The following is a 21350-nucleotide window of genomic DNA, read 5'->3' on the forward strand; positions in this document are numbered from 1 at the left end:
TAATGTATTTGTGGAAAGCTGTGTTATGCTCCAATGGCATTGAAATAGGTTTAGAATCTGTCATACCATACTTGTACAACATGTCTAAGCCATATTGCCTCTGTAAACAACAAAATGCCATGAGGTGATGTGACCACCTCTATGTCCAAGAAATATCACAGCTCACCTAAATCCTTCATTCAAGCTTCTGCTTCAAGAGTCTCCTGATATCATGTATGTTAGCATCACTATCATCACTGCTAATCAAGTCAACCACAGAAATGACTAATAGCATGATGTCTCCATCTCTCTTTTTCACGTAAAGTAAACAATCTGCATTGGATATCCAAAATCCAATGGCAACAAGATATTCCTTAATCTTGTTTGACTATGCTCTAGGTGCTTGCTTCAAGCCATACAAGGCTTTGCGTGACTTGCACACAAAATCTAAGTCTGCAGCACTCTTATAACTTGGTGACTGCATCATATATACTTCTTGCAAATCACCATATAAGAAAGCATTTTTTATATCCATCTCATGTAAAGACCAACCCTTCGCTGCAGCCATAGCAATGACAGTTCTCACGGTTGCCATGTCAATGTCATAGGTCTATGCATAACCCTTGGCAACCAATCTTATCTTATACCTCCTTACTAATCCATCTGAGTTGTGCTTGATCGTATACACCCATTTACATCCAATTGCCTTCTTTTTCTTAGGCAAAGACACTAACTTCCATGTTGCATTTGCATCCAATGCTACCATCCTCTCATTCATGGCATCTTGCCATTTTTTATTTCCAAGTGCCTACTCAAAACAAGTGAGACTCCAATTCCTATATTGCTTTAACCATGTAAGCCTAATGATGGGCTATATATATCCATCATATCTCAACCTATCAACATGATATCTAACTCTTGTAGACCTCCATAGGCTAAACCTGTGTTATGAACCTCCCTATACATGCAAGAGATCCCTCTAATCCACTCCTGGAAGAAACCCATCCGTACCATTGTGTCTTCCAAGAAGTCCTAATCCACTCTGTCATAGCTTTTTCAAAGTCTGGCAAAAGAATGGCAAGAGATTGTTGCCTAGAATTAGCCCACTACAAAGCTTCTTAGAATGAAAAAAGGTGTTATAAAAAATAGTTCTTCCTTGGAGGAAACCATTCTGTGTATCATGAATAACTCTTTGAAGAACAGGATGAAGCCTCATACTCACTACCTTTGCTAAGATTTTGTAAGCAGATCCAAGAAGAGTTATGGGCCTCCACTGTCTAAATTGGTCTTATCCCCACTTTTCAAGACTAGGTGGATAAGACCCTCTGTGATAAAAGGGTAAGACCCTCATACCAAGTACACCACATCTCCTGTAGAGCAGTAGTAATATCATCACCATTGCAAAAAGAAGGATGGAGAGAGGCCATCATTCCCTGGGCATTTGGCTTTCGAGAGGGCGTGCAAAGCATGTCTCAGCTTGTCCTTCGAAAGGGAGGCATCCAAAGTGGCACACATCATTTGTAATAAGCCTAGGTATGTGCTCCCAGACTTTCTGTTGTGCAACATCTCTATCCAAAGAGTGGGCCTCTACAAAGAGCAAGGTCTGATAAAAATATGACGCAATACTCCTCACCTTATTTGGATCAGTATGAAATTCTCCTCCAGAATCTTTCAAGCATCTCAAACTGTCCCTATTGTGCATAGGTCCATGTGCTAAGAAAAACGGTTTGTTGCATCTGCCACCCATCTGTATCCAAAATGCCTGATTAGCATGAAATGCAAACTCAGCCCGCCTATCCATGGCCACCTATAACTCAGCTCTAATAGTGGACAAGAGGTCTAGGATTCAAGAGGATGCAAGATGCTTCTTGTGTTCCCTCTTGCATCTAATAGCTCACTCCTTGTCCAAAGCTTGTTCTTTCTTGGCCAAGGCAGCATAATGATAGTGTTGGCTTGTCCTCTTCAGGGCCAAAGCAAGGCTTTCCCAGGGATCGGGATGATCACAAAGCCTCCAAATCTCTCTAGCCTCCAAAGAGGTCTCTGAATCTTGATAGAGTCTGGTGTACACCCTTTTGGCTCCCATGTTTCCTGATGCACAATACAACTGGGCAATGATCTGATTTGGTAGTACCTACCAAGATGGCAATAGAGTCTCCTCTATTCAGGCCGAGTAATCCACATAAAATCTGTCCATCCGTGCAAGGATGCATCCATCCCTGCTTCTACAGTTATGTCATGAGTAAGATAAAGAGTTGGGCTTCCTCTGGAAATCATCCTCTGTCCAACAATCCATGCCATAGAAGGAAAGTATGAATCTGTCCCAGGAGACTCTCTCCAAAGGGTGTGTTCTACCCTCATGGACAACCTTTTTGTCCAATGGCTGCTCAACCATGTTGAAGGGCGCATAGATATTCAAGATACCCAGCTTCAATCCCTCCTAATTAACCATATTCCACTGTCCTCTAGCAGGTATGATAGCACCATGGCCAATAACATGAGACAAAAGTGATGCTGACACTAAAATGCATACCCCGTCCAGAGAGAGTTTTACCACACTGTAACATATCCAATTTGTGCTCCTGTAGAAGCAACCCATCCATAGGTCCACCTGTAATGGAAGGGTGGAGCTGATCCTTAACAAGGTGCTTCCTACTGTGCATGGGTAGCCTCCCTAGACCCTGCACATTCCATGAGAGGCACATTGATAGAACAAGGCCTTGTCAAGTCATTTTGCTGGCAGAGGTTACTTAAAGGGCTCCAAGCAATATAGAAGTCTCTTTCTGAAAAAAAAAGGGCTCCAAGCAAGGTATTATAAGAACCAAAGCAACAATGAACTGCATGAGCTGAAAATGGTGTCAACAATTGATCATGCATCACGTCAACCTCTCTTTCCACCTGCCAAGATACGTGAGATTTGAGGGCCTCTGCTGAAAGCTTGGCTGAACAAAAGACGAGACTGAAATTCAGAGACGAAAGGAAACCATGGCAAAACGTGTACAGGGGCAAACAGTAACAGTCCCATCATGCACTCATAGCCCCGAGCAAGCGCTTTTACAGAATCCCAAAAACCTGACCATACAACCACTGGTTTGCATGCCTGAGCAATCTGGAAAGCATCAGAGTAGTCAGAAACACATAATAGAAAGAGAACACAGATGCTGTGATTGATTCACAAGATGGATCCACAAACGACAAGGCCTTGACTGATGTGACATCCACCGCACCAAAATACAGAAGCAATGCTGAAACTGTGTCCAGCCACAAATTCTACTCGCCAAAAAGGTTTGTTATACTTAAACTAGCGCAAATTGCAATTATGTTTTTGGAAATGGGTTCAGAAGCACCTGTAATAATGCCCACCCTGTCTGCAGAAATGCTAGCAAACATGAGAAGAAGAGGGGAACGAGGACCGTGTGGGGGGGGGGGGGGGGGGGGTGTTCCCAAGACAGGTTACGAGATCGTAGTAATGAGAGGTGAAAACCACCTTATAAATTTACAATACCTGACACTAGATCAAACATGTTACAAAATGGGTTGCAATGAGACCGAGGAACAGCAGGAATTGTGTGTCAATATCAATAGAAAAGTTTTTAATAGGCGCATTGACAGAAGTTAACAAGACCTTGTCAAGTCACTTTGCTGGCAGAGGTTACTGAAATGGCTCAAAGAAAAGTATTATAATAACCAAAGCAACAATGAACTGCATGAGTCGAAAAAGGTATCAACAATTGATCATGCATCACGTCAACCTCTCTTTCCACCTGCCAAGATACGTGAGATTTGAAGGCCTCTGCTGAATGCTTGGTTGAACAAAAGACGAGATTGAAATTCAGAGACGAAAGGAAACCATGCCAAAACTGCTACAGGGGCAAACAGTAACAACCCCATCATGTACTCATAGCCCCGAGCAAGCGCTTTTACAGAATCCCAAAACCCTGATAATACAACTGTTGGTTTGCATGCCTGAGCAATCTGCAAAGGATCAGAGTAGTCAGAAACACATAGTAGAAAGAGAACACAGATGCTGTGACTGATTCACAAGATGGATCCACAGATGGCCTTGACTGATGTGACATCCACCACACTAAAATACAGAAGTAATGCTGAAACGGTGTCTAGCCACAAAACTTCTACGTGCCAAAAAAGATTTGTTATACTTAAAAACTAGGGAAAATTGCAATTATGTTTTTGAGAATGGGTTCAGAAGACCTGTAATAATGCCCACCCGGTCGGCAGAAATGCTAGCAAACATGTAAAGAGGTCACGGAAGGTAAAAGAAAAAACAAAGAATAGCCCTGCAAGTATGGAGAGAGAGACGAGGAATAGGCCAGCTTTCAACAGTCTAAATAGCAGCTGAAAATCTGCACCAAATCGTTGCCTTCCCACAGAAATAACCTGCCAAGTTCATAGGTGAAAATGAAAACCGAAGGAAATCGCGTTGTCTGCTGGGATTATAACCACAAATTATCAAAATTTACCTTTAACAGCATAAGCAGGGCAGCAATCACCAGCCATGACAATCCATATACCTGAATAAAAGGTTGCATAAAATTAGCAACAGTGAACTACCATAGCATAGGATGAGAACGGTCTCTTTAGTTCTATGTATAAATATGGCAAGCAGTTCTTGCCTCTATCTGTTTGTTGCCCTCGACAATATCCAGGTGGTAGATGAGCCCATACTGATACAAAAGGAATCGTAATGCGAGAAGAACCTCCCATAAACGCCCCATAAGGCCTGTGTACTTCAAATGCTCCTGCTCTTCATTCCACCATGATTCCCAGCTCTTTGTTGAGGGCACACCAATACCTCCTCGGCTTTTGATCCATTGGTTCCAATCATCCCAATCCTCCACAATTTTCTGCCAGTCAAATCCTGAGGGATTGAACAAAAATGGGCCAAACAACCAAGATGCCACTAGAAACCACATGGAGAAAGTGACCAAAATATAAGGAATCAAGCCTTTGCTTGTCTCTCCATATATGCTGTAAATCAGTAGCAGCACCGTCAGCTCTAGACCTTTGGTGAAATGGCTCCTTGAGTACAGTCGGTAATTTTCCGCAAACCTCTCATGCCTCACCACAAAGCCACGCCCTGTTGCACGGTACTTTGCTCCCCCATGCAATATTGTCCGCCCAAAATAGTGAGTTTTTGTTCCTAGGGAAAATGTGAAAAAAACAGATGCCAGCTGCAATTGCATCACAATGAAGTCACTCACTGCCTTCCAAAACCCACCCTCCAGCCCAATCTCCATCACCATTGGAAGTGCCATTAGCACACCAAGCTGAACAAGTGACTGAGAAGCCAACGCTGCTTCCAATGGAACATTTTTTTTCAGCTCGGCTTCTGCCACAAGAGATGTTTCTAGGCCACTTAGAGCTAGATAGAGCCGACCATATAAGAATGAGTAAACTGTAAGAACCACTATCTGTAAAACAACCAGTTGTCAATTAGTGTGCACCTTGAGTTTGAGCAATCAGTGAGCAACGATGAATTAAGCAGGTATAACAACATTGTTACAAGAAAAACTGGGTACAATGATCTTCTATAAGGCTTATTACAGTTGTATTTCTCAACTTCTAGAGCGCGTCCAAAACATCAATTGAATCTACATAAAATAACATGATACGAACATAGAAGAATTTACAAAATGGTGGATGATATAGTCACATCTCCACATGAAAGTTCAGACGATAACTTTTTCTTTGCCATTTGGCATGATGTTGTTGTTGGAACTAAGTGCTCACTAGGAGTACTTTTTGGTCATCTCAGTGTATGCCATATGGCACTATGGAATTTATCCCATATGCACTCATGCTCAGCTCTTGTACTTTCCCCCTATATATTCAAGGGGTCACATCAATGGAAGTATCTCAGCGTGTTTTTGTCTTCTCTGATTTCAGTTTTCAGCTTTAGTCTAATTTCTGCTCGCCATGTTTCCAACATGGTATCAGAGCAGGTCTCCACCTAGCTCCCATTTCAGCCCTAGCTCATCTTCACCTTCTTCTCTGTAGCCCTCAGGCATCTCTTCAAGCATCAACAATTTATCTTCAGCAAGGCAGCGTTTTTCTCATGCAGTTCGTCATACCTTCTTAGCCTATCTTCGCCATGCACCCCATCTTCGACACGCTGCAGTTTCTTGTGCAGCTCGTGGTTCACATGGTGGTGCGCACCTTCTTCTTCATGGAGATTTTCCTTAGCAACCCACGCATCTTTCTGCAGCTCGTCATATCAGTAAGCAACCCGCCAAGCCTAATCTGCAAACGGTTCATCAACAGCAGCACGTTTTTCACTGTTTTCAGGCTGCGCAACCCCTTTCCTCATCGATTATCTGCTGGGAACATCCTGTCTAATCAGTCTGCTGCTGCGTTTTCCTCTTTGGGTCACATTTTGGTGCAAAAGCATGTCACCCTGCATCAACTTCTTTATGGAAAGCAGGCCCAACAAGTGTTCTCATGCTAGCTACTCAATTTCCCCAGATTTCAAGGTATGGGTGGTCTTGGTTCGTCAATTTTTCAGCAAGGCCCAAGTGCCCTTTTTTCTTTCATGACCAGCAACCTCTTCATGCTCAGCCATTCACGGGTTACCCCTCTGGATAGACGGTCAAAAATATGGTTTGAAAGAGAGGGAAGACCTGCTCAGAGGTTGAAGCAGCAAAATCAGGAATTTTCATTTTTCTTTCATATTCAAACGTCATTTTCATTTTCAATGTACAGGAATAGACACTGCCCTTGCTCATTAGTCAATGCAAGAGGTAAGACCTTCCCATCTCTCTCATATTTGTCTATGCTTTCATGCTATCTACCACCATTGATCACCAATGATGTAGATCATGGGATAATGTCATGTCTATTTGTCTACATGGACTTATCTTTGTCCCTATCCAAGAGGCACCCCTGCATTACCCACTCTAGTAGGAGGATTGCCCTTGAGGAGGGATTATCTATCAAGGTCCATCTCTCTGTCTATCTACAATCAGTCAGTCTCTCTATCTATGTGTCTATCTTGTGTGATCTTACAGTCACATGTCTCTGACACTCTGTCTATCAGTCTATATGCCTATCTTTTGTGGATTAGTTACCCACATGTCTTTGGCATTTTGTCTATGTCCCCATCTATCATCTAGTTGTCAAACTCTCTAATGTCTATTTGACAGTCTCTTTGTCTGCGAGACCTCATCTACTGGCTGATTGTCTATGTCTAAGTCTATGATCCATTTCTGTCCCTACCCTTGTGGACCCATATGAGGATATCACTTGAGGAGGGGTGTCTTAGGATCTCGTCTTATGTTTCTGTCTTTCAGTCTTAGTCATTTTATCTTGGCTTGTCTGTCTGTCTAATCATCAGTCATCAGTCTCTTCATCTTGCCTTATTATCTATCTTTGTCATCTGTCATCTTGTTTGTCATGTCCTCCTAGTATCACTTAAGGAGGGTGTTGGAAATAAGTGCTCACTAGGAGTACTTTTACTAAATGCTCACTAGGAGTACTTTTTGGTCATCTCAGTGTATGCCATGTGGCACTCAGGGATTTATCCCATATGCACTCATGCTCAGCTCTTGTACTTTCCCCCTATATATTCAAGGGGTCACATCAATGGAAGTATCTCAGCGTGTTTTTGTCTTCTCTGATTTCAGTTTTCAGCTTTAGTCTAATTTCTGCTCGCCATGTTTCCAACAGTCGTCAACCATCTTGTACCGCTTGATCAAATCGTGGCTAGAAGCCAGAAATCCTCATCAAGCAATAGAATGGCTAAGGGATGTTTGCTCGCTTTGGTCCATTCCAGTGTTTCCCAAAATGAGAATATATTGTCAAAAATGCTTCTCCCTTGTAGGAACCCAGTCTGATTGTCCTGAATCACATTCTGCAAGTTTGGCTGCTAATGTTAATTGCTTTTTCCAAGATCTTATAAGAAGTCCCTAGTGTAATCAGCCGCCGCCATCGGCTTTTGTTTGTCTTATTCCTTCCTTTTGGGATGAGATAAATAAGACCGTGAAGAAGGATATAGTGATTTGTTTCCCAAAGTCATCCCACCCCGCGGGTTGGTGCAAGGAGTGCCTGTCCCACCTCATCAGCAGAAAACACAGCATCAAGGGATATCTTCATCGCTTCCGTGATTAGCTGTGGTATGGTGGCCCAAACCTTCTGCTATGCTCTATATCTCAGAGGAGAATAAAGCTCAGCAGAGAGCAGCTCAGATGCAATCTGTCTCACCATAGTAGGATCCAAGTGAATAGTACCATGAGCATCCTACAACTGTCCAACACTTTCTATGCTAAGGGATGGACCATGAGGAGCAAAGAAGTGTTTATTACATTTTCCATGCATCTGAATCCAAAATGATTCCAAAGCATGGTATCGATATTCTCCCTTCTGCTTCCAAGTAGTCTAAACTGCAAGGACATATGTTGATCTTCAACATTAGGCAAAAAAATGAACAAGAAAGATATACAAACACCAACACGAGGATCCAAGTGAAGAATAACCTACATGACTTGACAAAGAAGAAGAACTCTGATTTGACACACAAAAATCTGAATATAATTCAACTCAGTCAGGACATATTCCACAACTCTGGACAAACTTGTGAGAGTTACAAACCACTGGAAGGGCCTCAGAATATATAACTTAGGGTTTGTTTGAAGAGAACACACCCTTTCCTTTTCTATATACCCTCTTATATGCAATCTATTGTGCACTTGCACCTTCTCTAGTTCAAAATTTTGTAGATATATGAGATTATATTATACCTTTGAGCCAGAAAGAAATTACTGCAATACAAAGTCAAGTGAGTTTCATTTGTTCTTTATAAGTAGCCATAAAATTGGTTTTCACATAGTAAACTTGAAAATTTTTGCAAAACAGATAAGCATGGGTTTAAACTGAGCATACCATTGAGCTAAAATAAAACCCTACTGTGGTGAAATAGCATGTCAGCATCCGGAAAAAATCAAAGCGATGCCCAAGACGATAGATGTCTCTACTTAATGCTTGTTCTCCATTTCCATTAGCAACCTTCGCTTCAAACATTGATATCTGGTTCAAACCCACATCACGCCCTTTTCCTACTTGAATGTACTCATGATGTGTGATGTTACCTTGTCGCAATGTAGAATTGAAACCTGTGGTACATACAAAATCACTTGAGTTTATCCATATTAGCAAAACAAAACCAGGACTCTGACAACAATTCTATGTTACTTTTAGAAAATCACGGGCATTAGTCCGACCCACTACAATGTAGTCAAAGGAAAAAGCTGAATATAACAAGGAGAAAACCTAATGCACTCGATTTTCAGTGAAAAAACACAGTCAACAAACCTGCAAATATGTCCTCACTCAGGTTGATAACCTGTGAGGCTTTGCTCATACCACCCCTAGTTATGTGGAATATCCTGTCAAAGACATCGGGATGCCCATAGTGGAAACGGGTTCTGCAAGTTCTCAAAACTTTCAAGTTAGAAACAATCCGTCAACAATGTCTTAGTAAGGGAATTCCAACACTTCCCAAAAGCTTACTTCAATGGCTCTGCCAAAACTCGTTGTCCTATTGTGACAAAACTTGTCTCTTGCATCGACATGAACCAGGCTAAAGATGAAACACTGTTCAACACAAGCCAATAAAGTATTTCAATCTGGTGCATGGTTAAAAAGAAAAGACGGTCAAAGGATGCATCACATTCACATCCCAGACAAATCAAACTCTGAATTCAGAATAGTCTTGCACACCCTGTACATAAAACAAGAAAAATATGCTCTAAAGTTACAACCTGGCTCCACAATGAACGAGGCCTTGGCACACAATACATGTATAATCCCTTATCGTTTTACATTCATAGAAAGTAAAAATCAAATAAGTTTCTACATCCCAACTAATGACTGATAACTGATTCTTTGCAAATTGCAAACATAGGGAACAAATTGATTCATGAATCATATCTGCATTCATTTGAGTCTCTAAATGCATAGCAAATCTACAAGGTTGCAACTCTTTCTTAATGCATTCCTTAAGTATCACGAATGGTGGAAATGTTAGCCATGTCACCACTGCCTTTGACGTTAGAACGTACCACCAGTACTACATTGATTATTTCTCTAAATAACTTTACATAGGATTTGAAATAACAGAAAGTGCTTATATATCTTCAAAGTACTCTTCAATATCTTTCCAATAATATATATTATGTGCCACATCAACAAATGAAATGGCTGCCACATCAGCAAAAAGTGATGCCATCATTTTTGTTTGCAAAAAAGAGACTTCTATTTAGTATGAAATGCATTGGGTGTCATAAATTCTGTGCATATGCCTTTCGAGATCTACCAGGCTGTGCTGCCAACTGTTGTCAAGCCTCCCCAAGAATGGTTCCAAGGAATGGTGTGGTGTGATCGAGGAATATCCTGTAATGTGCAAAATTCTGCTCGTTTGTTTCGTTGTTTCATCGTTTTGAAAAGTTCATCTCTTTGGATGAAACAGAAAGGTTTTGAAGCAATACTTGTTATATGAACATTTTGGTAACTGATACAACTCACATTTAAGTCTATAACATAGAAAGAGAAAGATTCAAAATACATTCTCCACAAAATTAGAAAACGATACATTTTGCGCCAGAATTCCAATACTTGCTGGATGAGATCTGAATCCCACCAAATGTCACATTGATTAGGGGAAGGAATGATGGAGAAGGGGTCATAGAGGTGAAAAAACGGGGAAAAGTAAGAAATTGTGCTCGCAGTGATGAAAGATTTCGGCAACCCGGTGTACGATTACTTGAAATTGAGAAGCTAAATGAGAAATTGGAGATAATTGGAAGTGAAATTGGTCATAATTTGACTTCAATTCCAAACACACATAGAAACACACACACACATATGTGTGTATGTGTGTGGGAGTGTGTAGCCAAGGGGGGGGGGGGGGGGGGGGGTTGGGAGGGGAGCTCGTCGTACCTGTGCTTTCCGGTTGCTTTCGTCTGTCTGGTCTGGCCTGCCCGTCAGTCCTCCAGTTCCGCCTCGCGCTCGTGTGCCCTGCTTCTTGCTCGCTATTTCCTCCTCTGTTCATCACCTCTTATCTTCCTAGCGTGATTAAGTGTGCGCGTGTGCGTGTGCGTGTCTTCTTGCTGTCCGCCTGTGCGCACTACTTTTTTTCACCTCATCTTAGTCCTACTCTTGTGTGCTATACTCGTCTCTTTTTTCCTTCTCGACTTTTGTTCCTGTTTTCTTCTTTGCTTCGCCTATCCTCTTTTCTTGGCTTCTGTCTCCACATTCTCCTCAGAATTCTGTGTCTGTGTGTACTGTCTTGTGTGTTTTATGTGTCTGTTGATTCTTGTACATGCCTTTCCCTTCCTTCATGGAGCAATCTGTAGCTACTTATCATAGAAGGGAATTGTTTGTTGATCCAAAACGCAGACAATTACATTGTGACTCTTTGTGACATTCCGGAATTGTAGTAGTTCTGCAACATTCTTGAGGAAGGTTTTGCAGACGTTTGACAAGCATAAGATGTGCATGTGCCGGATTTTCATTTGAAAATTCCAAGTCATGTTCTCTTTGATCCTGTAACGAGACTGTCATAAAAAGTAGTAGTTCTTTTTTTCCCTAGTAAAATGACTGCGGCAGCAGATGTTGGTCAATGGATAAAAGCCATGCTTGGAGGATGCTTCGTGGAAGGGGTTTACTCTCTGCAGAGCAAGAGGTTTTTATGAGGTGATACTCACTGAATCTAAGTACAAACAAATGCTGTTAGAAAAGTCGCCTTTGTTCCTTGGATAACAAATCATGCATGTTTACCCTTGGTCGCCCACCAAATATTATTAGAATTTTATCAAGCACAGGTGCCCTGTGTGGGTAAAAGTGGTGGATCTCCCCGCCCTCCATTGCCTTTTTTGGCTGAATCGCTCAGTAAGGTTGTGTCCCCTCCCAGATCTTTTGTAGTGTAAACAGATTCTGTATCCTTTGTGATGCAGACAAACAAACCCCTAATAGGGTAGCAATGGATGTTGAAATGCAAGGAATTCTAACACAAGAAGCTTTCTTTAAGCTTAAATGGAAAAATTTTGTGGGTTCCTGTTTCACTTGTAAAAAGTTTGGACATATGCAATTAGGATGTCCGTCACTTTTGTTGCAACCGCCTGTTGTGGCCATGCCCTCTCCTCAAGCTGCTCCTACACCCTCAATACAAACTCAAAAGGGGGAGAATGTAACTCACTTACAACATGCACACTTGGATAAAGGAAAAGGAAAAGTTACCTCGACACGCTCTCATGTGGTAAATGTGAAAGATAAAGACAAACTTGATTTTGATGCATACCAGACTCCCAAAAAAAACAATAACTCCTAGACAAAGGCCTCTGATCTCTCGCAAATGAACAGAGAGAGCTTCTACATCTGAATCGACTACTCTGGTGCCCGCTGACACTTCAGGCAATATTCCAGGAGTAGGTAAGATGGGGGTGGTAGTAGTGAGAGGTGATTCTTTTTTTGCTCATGGTGAGGAAAATTCATTGCATACAAATACGGATGATGTTCAACATGGTGACTTGAGCAGTTAGGCTGCTATGCAAGTTATGGGTGGCCTCTCTTTTACTCGTATTGTTAATATGTTCATACTAATCAGGTGCTTTACTTAGAATATACAAGGCCTTTGTGATGTAAATAAATGGAGACTGTTTTGGTCATATGTAAATACTATGCATCCCCATGTGGTTTGTTTGTAAGAACATAATCAGCATAGTTTTGCTGGCAGACAAGGAGTCTTCTCTGGATATCAATTTCTATGCAAGAACCAAAGCTTTTTCTGGCACCCTTATAATATTTAGGCATGTGTTATAGCCTATATTGGCTTACAATGATCCAAATGGTCGTTGGCTTGTGGTGCAATGTAGATGTATGAATTTGCAAGTGTTTATGCATCGCAAACCTCAACACATAGAGCTGCGGAGAATCCTCTGCCAAATCTGCTCAGCCTTCGAGCCATCCCATAAGCAACGTCTCTGAGTCTCCTAGGTGGCCGCACCGTGGGCAAGCCGTTGGTCGACCACCAATTACCAGCCAACTGCCAACTGCTAAACTCCTATGTGCCATCAACCAAAGAAAGAGGGTGATCTTTCTTGGCCAAAAGTTGTCCCACAATCTCTTTCTAAAATCTGAAAGGAAACACTCTGAGAGACCCTCGTACTGCCAATGTGCTGCTGCTCATCCATCTCGGGCATCTGGATCCTATGTCCTAGCCATGCAGTATATGCAAGGAAGGGAGCATCCAAAGTCTCCTCCCGATCCGCTGGATCATGCCAAGTCCACTCTCCCGGATCCCACTGAAGGCGCGTGAGAGGTCGGCACTCCCATATCCATAGCCACCTTTGCCAGTGCTAGATCAATATGCCATTCCCGTGCCCGAAAACCAATCACCCTCACCCTCTGCAAGGTGCAACCACTAAAATCCTCCAAGGAAAACTCAAATCTCTCTAGTCTGCCATGGGATCCAATAGAGAAAGTGAGTGTCCTCATCTGCTCCGTGGACCACCACTAGGATATCGTGTTTGGTAAACACGCCTAGCCACACTGGGGGAGTCGGGTTTGGAGGAGTCAGCCACTCCTGAGGGATAGCTGAGTCGATGTTGATGCTCAGCCTATCTCTATCCCGGATCCTTGTCAAGCCTCTCTTGCACCTCCGGGGGTAACTTCCTGTGGGTGATCCAATCTCCAAGTGACCTGGTTGGTTCCATGCTCAAGGCGCCCCAAGAAACGTGCAATTGAGCCCCTAGCATGTGGCCACTGAGAACACGGATCAGGGAGTTCCAGACCAGAGGCTGCCGAAGCCGCTCCTCTGACTAGGGAGAGCCTCACCAAGCTCCAATATAGAAGCTTCTTCCGAATACTCAAAAGAAGCAGGGCAAGCTGCTGCTTGGGAGAGATATCATTGCCAACCAGGCAACTGAGATATCGAACTGGAGTGCCCCTCAGGATCCATTGAAAATCCTCAACTAGTCGCCAAGTCGGGCGGGTGCAGAGCCTACCCAAAAACCACACGACTTGTGCTAGTTGATGTGCGCTCCTGATGCGCGGTAGAAAACTTCGATCGCCTCCGCAAATCTCTGTAGATTCCCCACATCTCCTGCAAGGAAAGCTGCTGTGTCTTCTACAAACTTTGGGTCCAGCAGCTTCTCCTGCATGCGGAGGGGAAGATGCAATCCCTAAAGCCCAGTCTCCTGGGCGGAGAGAAAACTACTCATGGCCTCGGCGACGAATAGGAAGAGGTAAGGTGCCAAATGACAACTCTGTCTAACCGAGCGGGAGAGAGGAAATCTGTCAGCACGGGCTCCCTGAATGAGAACCTGGCTGTGTGTGGCTGAGTACAGTCCTAAGACGAGTAGCACAATGAGGTCCTACTACCGCATCTTGGCCGAAGTTGTTGCCTCCCAGAAGGTAAAGATGTTGTCCACAATGCTACGATCCTAAACAAAGCCGGTCTGAGTGTCGTGGATCAAGTCTAGGAGAAAAGGCTGAAGTCTGTTGATGGCCTTGGCCAAGATCTTATAGGTTGTTCCTAGAAGAGTGATGGGTCTCCACTGCCGAATCTCCAATCTGTCACCACCCTCCTTGGGAATCAAGTGAATCAAGCGCTCTGAGAACCTCTCTGGCATGGCACCTTCCATGAGGTCCCAATGGCGAAGAAAGAAGGAGACTTAAGCCTGCCCGCCCCCGAGCATTTGCCCCTGGAAAGTGCCGTCAATGCTTCCGCAAACTTCTCAATAGTAAATGGTGTCAATAAGAATGACCGAAGAGAAGGGGGAATCACCTCTCTCGTTTGCCGCCAAACCCTCTCGCATGCTTCCACCGCATGTGGAGATGCTCGGGCACCAGTGAGGAGGGATCGAAAAAAGTCTATGGCGATGGCTCTCACCGGGGGGGGGGGGGGGGGGGGGGGGGGGGGGGGATCTGAAACAATAGCTCCATCCTGTCCACGCAACCTGCGAATACCGCCGTCTCTCCTCCTGCGGGAGCCGACTATCTCTAAGAAATCCTTTGTGACTGTATCGCCTGCCTGAGTCCAGAAAGAGGCACGGGCTACCTGACAATGTGGCGCTCCTTATGAACATATCCATGGATTTCAAATGCTTTTACTACACGGGATTTCAATAATTCGCCTAACTTTCATGATAACATCTCTCACCGCTCTCACATGATGTGTTCTGAAAAGCAAGATTGGACTCAAACAATGACTTCTTTAGATGCATATATGATTTGTGGACACAGCTCATGCCAAATTCAAATGGTTATACTTTTCAATGTTTTGGGCACGCTTGGACAGATGGTATCTTCTGAATGCTGCTCAGTATGCTGCATACACATGTAAAATGTGGATTGATCACACATTGCGCCTCTCTGATCATTCACCGGTATGGCTTGGTCTATGCTTCGGCATGGCTGACAATGGCTATCCATTACCTCATAAAATTAACAACAATTATTTGTCGCATGTTCATCTCGCTGACTTGGTAGGTGCAGCTGTACATCCCCTTGTCATGCACATGCAAGAGGATATAGATATTGCTTGGTTCAGCTTTGTATAGCGAATGCAAGCTATGATACATGACTATGGCGGATGGTACATGGGAGAGAATAGCAGACAAATAGAACAGGCAAAGATTGCAGTGCAAGAGTACACAGAAATCAGCCAGTCTAGAGAGCTCAATAATGATGAACAGCTGCGATTAACACAAGCTAAGATGGTCTTCACCATAATGACGAACGTAAGCTTAATAAATGGCAAACTCTGGCGAGACAGAAGCCATTACTTGATAAAGGCTGCTCATAAAAATATTTTTTTAAAGGCTTCTAGAAAAAGTATTTATTACTAGTGAATACTATTGCGGATCGATTAGGCAATGAAAAATGTTACCTATTCAGTTTTTAGGCATGCGCGAGGCAAGATTCTCGGTTTCCCATACACAAGTAAATTGATTGCTCATTGGAAAGAAGCGTTGCAATACTTACATTGGTTTGGGAGACCTCCATAAATAGGAAATTCTCTCAGGCAAGAAAATACACATTAGAGTAAAGTCTTCACTGCTCATTGGCGATTACAACTCCTAGAAGAGATTATTTTCTATCTACTAAAGGTATAAACACTGTGCAGGATGTGATATCTTCGGATGGAGAGGTCTTGTCATTTCCACAGGCACAAATAAGACACGAATTGGGTATGCATTATAGGACAACCTGGCAACAAATAAACAATCAAACGCAACCCTTTCAGGACGTATTGCATGACCCTCGAGAGAATAGATTGCAAGACTCCACATTACATAGAGTAGGGCTTCATGCTTCTACTACAATTCGTTTTTCTCAAATTTCACATTGATCATCCCTCGGCTATGGTTTTCAGAGCATGCAAATGGGATATGGTGATTGAACAAAATAGAAAAATGGTGAAAGTAAAACTTGCAAGCGATACGGAATAGTAAACTCCCCCTCAAACAGAGGTGATTCCTATGGAGATGCATTGCAGGAGCACTCCTATTGGCACATATTTGGCAAAAAGAAAAATTGCTACTTCTAAATGCATAAGGTGCTCGTGCTTCCATGAGACTATTCAACACACTTATGGAATTGCACAGATACCAAGGAGTTCTTACATCACCTATCAATGTGTTTAACTGCTAGATTTTTGGACATGTATTTTTCAAGAAACTTCTGGATCTTTGGCAAATTAGCAAGGAACTTGATAGACAAAGCTCTTTTCTTTGCATGGACAAGATTTTGGGCTCTTTGGACAATCTAGATTGGTCGCAATCAACTAGTTTTCCAATCGCCTCATATTGACAAGTATTACTAGTGTCAATCATTGTGTCAATGTTTATATGAATGTGCTCATCTACAACACCTAGACCAATTGCATATGGACTTGTTTTTCCACTGCTTTTGGTTATACATTGTATAAGAAGTGCCCCCATCTTGGAAATTGATGATGTACAGATGGGGAAAAATGCTTTGAACTCAAATGGGGAGTTTTTGGAGGAGCTTGTTTTACCTGTCTCGCATGTTTGGGCATCTGGCCTGCATGCCCCACACTGGCATTGCGCCCTTCGACTGATTCAGTCCCTCGTGCTCCAATCATGAATGATTCGATGCCTCAAACCAAACCCCCTTCCATTAAGACAACTAATCCACCTCTTGTGGTTAATATGAGAAATAAAGCTGGACTGCAAGCACAAGTGCATTCTGAGCCACCTCAGAAACCTACTATTGCAAAAGAGAAAATCATTCCGGATGCAGAGGACTAGCAAACCCCATATCCAAGAAAAATGATCAATGTGAAACCTCGACCATTGCAGTCCCGCACTTGGACGGAGGCCACTACATCCCAAAGTAAGACATCCACTTCTACCCATGTTGATGCTGGAATGTTGTGGGCTGATGTACTTAAGAATTGAATGTGACAATTACAAAGCATGTAGGTTGATATTGACATGGCTTTCACCTGATGAACATGCATGCACCAATAAAATCCCTGACATATAACCCACAAACTTGGTGATTACTTTGGAGCTATGTATATAGCATGAAGACTAATACAGCGTGTGTTGCATGCGCAGAAGCCTTGCAGTGCTAATCTACAACCCTAAGCTTGATTAAGAACAAGATGTCGATTAAACATGATTAAGACAAAGGAGAGATAAGAAGATGTCGATTAAACATGATTAAGACAAAGGAGAGATAAGAAGAGAGAGATGGTTGGTGTTAGTTTTTCTTGTATTTAATATGGTACAAAAGGTTACTAAATGCTCGTACATGATGTAGGGACTGATGAATGACTGAATGATTTGATGTAGGGACTGATGAATGATTGAATGATTTGATGTGTTGAATGTAATGATGACTTGATGTTTTGATACATGCTGGAGATGTTGGTCGGCCAACAAATACTGCTGTCGGCTAAGTCTTGGACAAAATATAGGCATTAAATGCCTCTTCACTTATGCGCTTACTTAACTGCTGCCCACACCTGCTGGCCCTTCACTTATGTGCGGGGCCACCCATTGCCTAGGTTCCTGCTAGCTCTCGACAGGGGTCCCATGCCCTCCAATGCTTGTGATGATGTTGATGATAATGATACTGATCTGATGCTGATGGTAATGCTGCTTCTGCTGCTGCTGATGATGTCTTACATGTTGTCTTAATTGTTGTATTAATCACGGATTTAAGATATTCATGTTGGAGATTAGCCATGGCACAGAAGTGCACGTGACATCCCCTTCTCCTAAACTTGATGACGGGGTTGGTACTCTGTCATCCTTCCTCCTTGGACTACTGACTTTGACCTGCTACTTTAACTCTAACATTGACTTTGATATTTTTGGTTTGAATACCTTCCACTTCTGATCTCCACTTCCAAGTCTTGTTGAAGAACTAAGCATCTTTTCCATTGTTGTCCCCATGCCTGCTATCCCTTTCCCTTAACACAGTGGCGGGTCACTTTCCGGAGCTGATCATGCATGTTGCTAGGCCTTTGGAACTGATTTGAGAGCTTAATAATGTAATGGTTCTGAGTACATACCCTCAGGGACTGCTTTGCCTATTGTTGCAGACCACTCCATCTGCTACCCTGTTGCATTCTTCTGATGGATTTGTGCACCTCCTTGGGACTATGCTTAGTGGCTGAGCTTGAATGCTCTGATACCAATGTTACATGTGTGGAAGCCTTGTTGTATTGATCCACAACCCTAAGCTTGATCAAGAACAAGATGTTGATTAAACATGATTAAGACAAAGGAGAGAGATGGTTGGTGTTCGGTTTTCTTGTATTTAATATGGTATAAAAGATTACTCAATGCTGTGCATGATGTAGGCCATTGGTCAGCCCCTAGGGGTGACCTCTGGCTCTACATGACTTCTATGCTTCTGGACTGATGAATGACTGAATGACTTGATGTGCTGAATATAATGATGACGTGATGCTTTTATATATGCTAGAGATGCTGGTCGGCCAGCAGATACTGCTGTCGGCCAGGTCTTGGACAAAGTATAGGCATTAAATGCCCCATTCACTTATGAGCTTACTTAACTGTTGCCCACACCTGCTGGCCTTCACTTATGCATTGGCTGCCTGCTGCCTGCTGCCTAGGCTCCTACTGCCTGCTTCTGGGCAGGGTGTCTAGAGACTGCTGATAGGGGTCCCATGCCCTCCAATGCTTGTGATGATACTGATCTGATGCTGATGGTAATTCTGCTACTGCTGATGATGATTCTGACGATGTCCTACATGCTGTCATAATTGCTATATTAATTAGGGATTTAAGATGTTCATGCTGGAGATTAGCCATGGCACGATGACAATGTGCCTACATGAACATAATCAGCATGCTCTTGTTGGACAAATTGGTTCTTTCCATGACTGATATATATTATGCAGGCTTGATTACTTTTTCTAGTGTTTGTACTTATACAATATGCTTTACACACAGCACTAGCTAATAATGATCCAGATGGTAGATTGATCATTGTTCAATGCATTTTAAATGGGCAAACTTATGAATTTGCATCGGTTTATGCTCCTCTGGTATCTCCTCACCATGCCTTGCTTTGGCAAAAACTTATGTAGTATTCCATGGATGACTAATGATTTTTTATTTTTCTTTTTCCGAGAAAAGATCCTTTCATTAGTTAAATAAAAACGCCTGTAGGGCTATAGAAGATCTCTCCTGCTCATGAGAGAAACAGAGCAGTGAATACAAGAAGGCAGCCCGGGAGACTCTCCCTAGGTGCTGCAAAATACAAGCATCAGTACAGAGGACTGAAGGCTAAATCATACAATAGGGGGGGGGGAAAGCCAAACAGGTGGCCTGTAATGCCAACCGGGGGATCCCGTGTGTAAGGTGTAGAAGGGGCCTCTGCTCCAGATGGTGTGAAAAGCCTGGCGCCGCAAGATCGCCTCATCCGAGTCGCCCCGGATGCGGTCATACTGTCCTCGCAGGGTGTGGATTAACTCCTGCCAAATCCCCCGTAGAGTCTCTGCTGGTGGCTCCACTCTCCCCTCAAAGGCCGTGAAACACCGGGCCCTCCAGGCATAGTTGCAAGCATTCTTTGCATTCGTGCATTCGCATTCGAGAATGCCGAGTTTGCAAAAGAATGCATTGAGGGTGGATGCATTCGCATTCGTGGCAAGTAAAAAAATAATAATTTTTTTGGGCATAAATAGAATGTTCAAAGTCGATACTTGGAAACACAATGAAAAACTTGAAAGCTTGAAACTTAAAAGATGTTAGAATTTAGAACTTAAGACTCAAGACTCAAGAATGCTGGAAATGTACTTAATACTCATATTATCACATAAAGAGTGAAGTACATAAGTCAGAGTACTAGACTGTAGTCCCAAGGCAAAGAGCCCAACACACTAAAAGTGAAGTGTGCTCACACAGGGAAAAAACCCTTGTCCAGCCAAGGTAAAAAGTGCCCGTGTGTGAGAGGTCATGTACATGGTGAATCGTGATCATTCATCATCTTCCTCTTCAGAGGAAGAAGATGAAGTAGCATCCTCATCTGTCTCAACAATATCAGCTTCAGCCTGCTCAGTACCAACTGCATGCATGTCCTCTTCTTCCTCATCCTCCATAGACTCACGAGCCTCTTGTGAAGAAAGAAGTCTCTCATCATCTTTCTCCTTGTTGATCATTTCCAAAGTTACCTCCACTTTCTCATACCCTCTTGCCTTGATTTTGGAAACAAGTCGAAGGTTGGTATGTATGTATACCAATTTCTCAGTGTTTGAAGGTTTCAACTTGTTCCTCTTTTTGGTATGAATGAGTAAGAAAGTGCTCCAATTTCTCTCACATGGGGAAGATGTAGTTCCTTGAGAAAGCACTCGAATGGCAAGTTGTTGCAATTTAGGGGTGCTTGCACCAAAAGACTCCCACCACTTTACCCCTCCATGCATTCTGCTTTCATCTAGAGCAAGTGGGCGAGAAAAAGTACCCTTCAATGACCTGTAATTATCCAACTCATCCATCAATGCACCTTGCTCAACAACATCTCCATGCGTATAACGCTCAATAAATGTCATCCATCCATTTTGCACCTCTTCATCTGCTTCTTGTCCCTTGCCTCTCCAAATTGGATGCAATACATAGCCTGTGGCATAAAGAGGAGAGTGCATCATGTCCCAACGGTCAACACATAAAGCCTTTACTTGGTTCAATTTGCATTCATCAACACCTGTCATTTTTTGTATGCTTTCCACCATCCTATCTGTGAGCTCATAAACTAATCCCATGGTGGCCCCCTCCCTATCAGCCATGCGAAGAATCTTCAAAATAGGTGCCATTATTTTCACAATCTGTCTTGCATCCTGCCAAAATCTTGTCTCTAACACTTTG

The 21350-nt window shown here is 42.9% G+C and overlaps 1 protein-coding gene across 16 annotated transcripts in view; it reads right to left on the minus strand.

The window, feature by feature from the left end:
- Window positions 1-3446: 3446 nt before the first annotated feature.
- Window positions 3447-21350, minus strand: part of LOC147609142 (callose synthase 5-like) — a 168025-nt gene continuing 150121 nt past the window's right edge. For 15 of the 16 annotated variants that reach the window (XM_086788652.1, XM_086788648.1, XM_086788654.1 and 12 more), the window contains 7 exons: window positions 9499-9582; window positions 9301-9413; window positions 8872-9101; window positions 4611-5408; window positions 4458-4508; window positions 4189-4374; window positions 3447-3951 (listed from right to left, as the gene is read on the minus strand). In XM_086788652.1, coding sequence (XP_086644778.1) covers window positions 3724-3951; window positions 4189-4374; window positions 4458-4508; window positions 4611-5408; window positions 8872-9101; window positions 9301-9413; window positions 9499-9582 — 1690 coding nt within the window. In that variant the 3' untranslated portion in view covers window positions 3447-3723. The remainder of the gene's footprint in view (window positions 3952-4188; window positions 4375-4457; window positions 4509-4610; window positions 5409-8871; window positions 9102-9300; window positions 9414-9498; window positions 9583-21350) is intronic. The other variant, XR_015264387.1, reaches the window with a different exon arrangement.

The sequence above is a fragment of the Cibotium barometz genome, chromosome 52 (genome assembly GCF_041138505.1).
Source record: "Cibotium barometz isolate CiBa-2024 chromosome 52, ASM4113850v1, whole genome shotgun sequence".
In the NCBI taxonomy this organism is placed as follows: domain Eukaryota; kingdom Viridiplantae; phylum Streptophyta; class Polypodiopsida; order Cyatheales; family Cibotiaceae; genus Cibotium; species Cibotium barometz.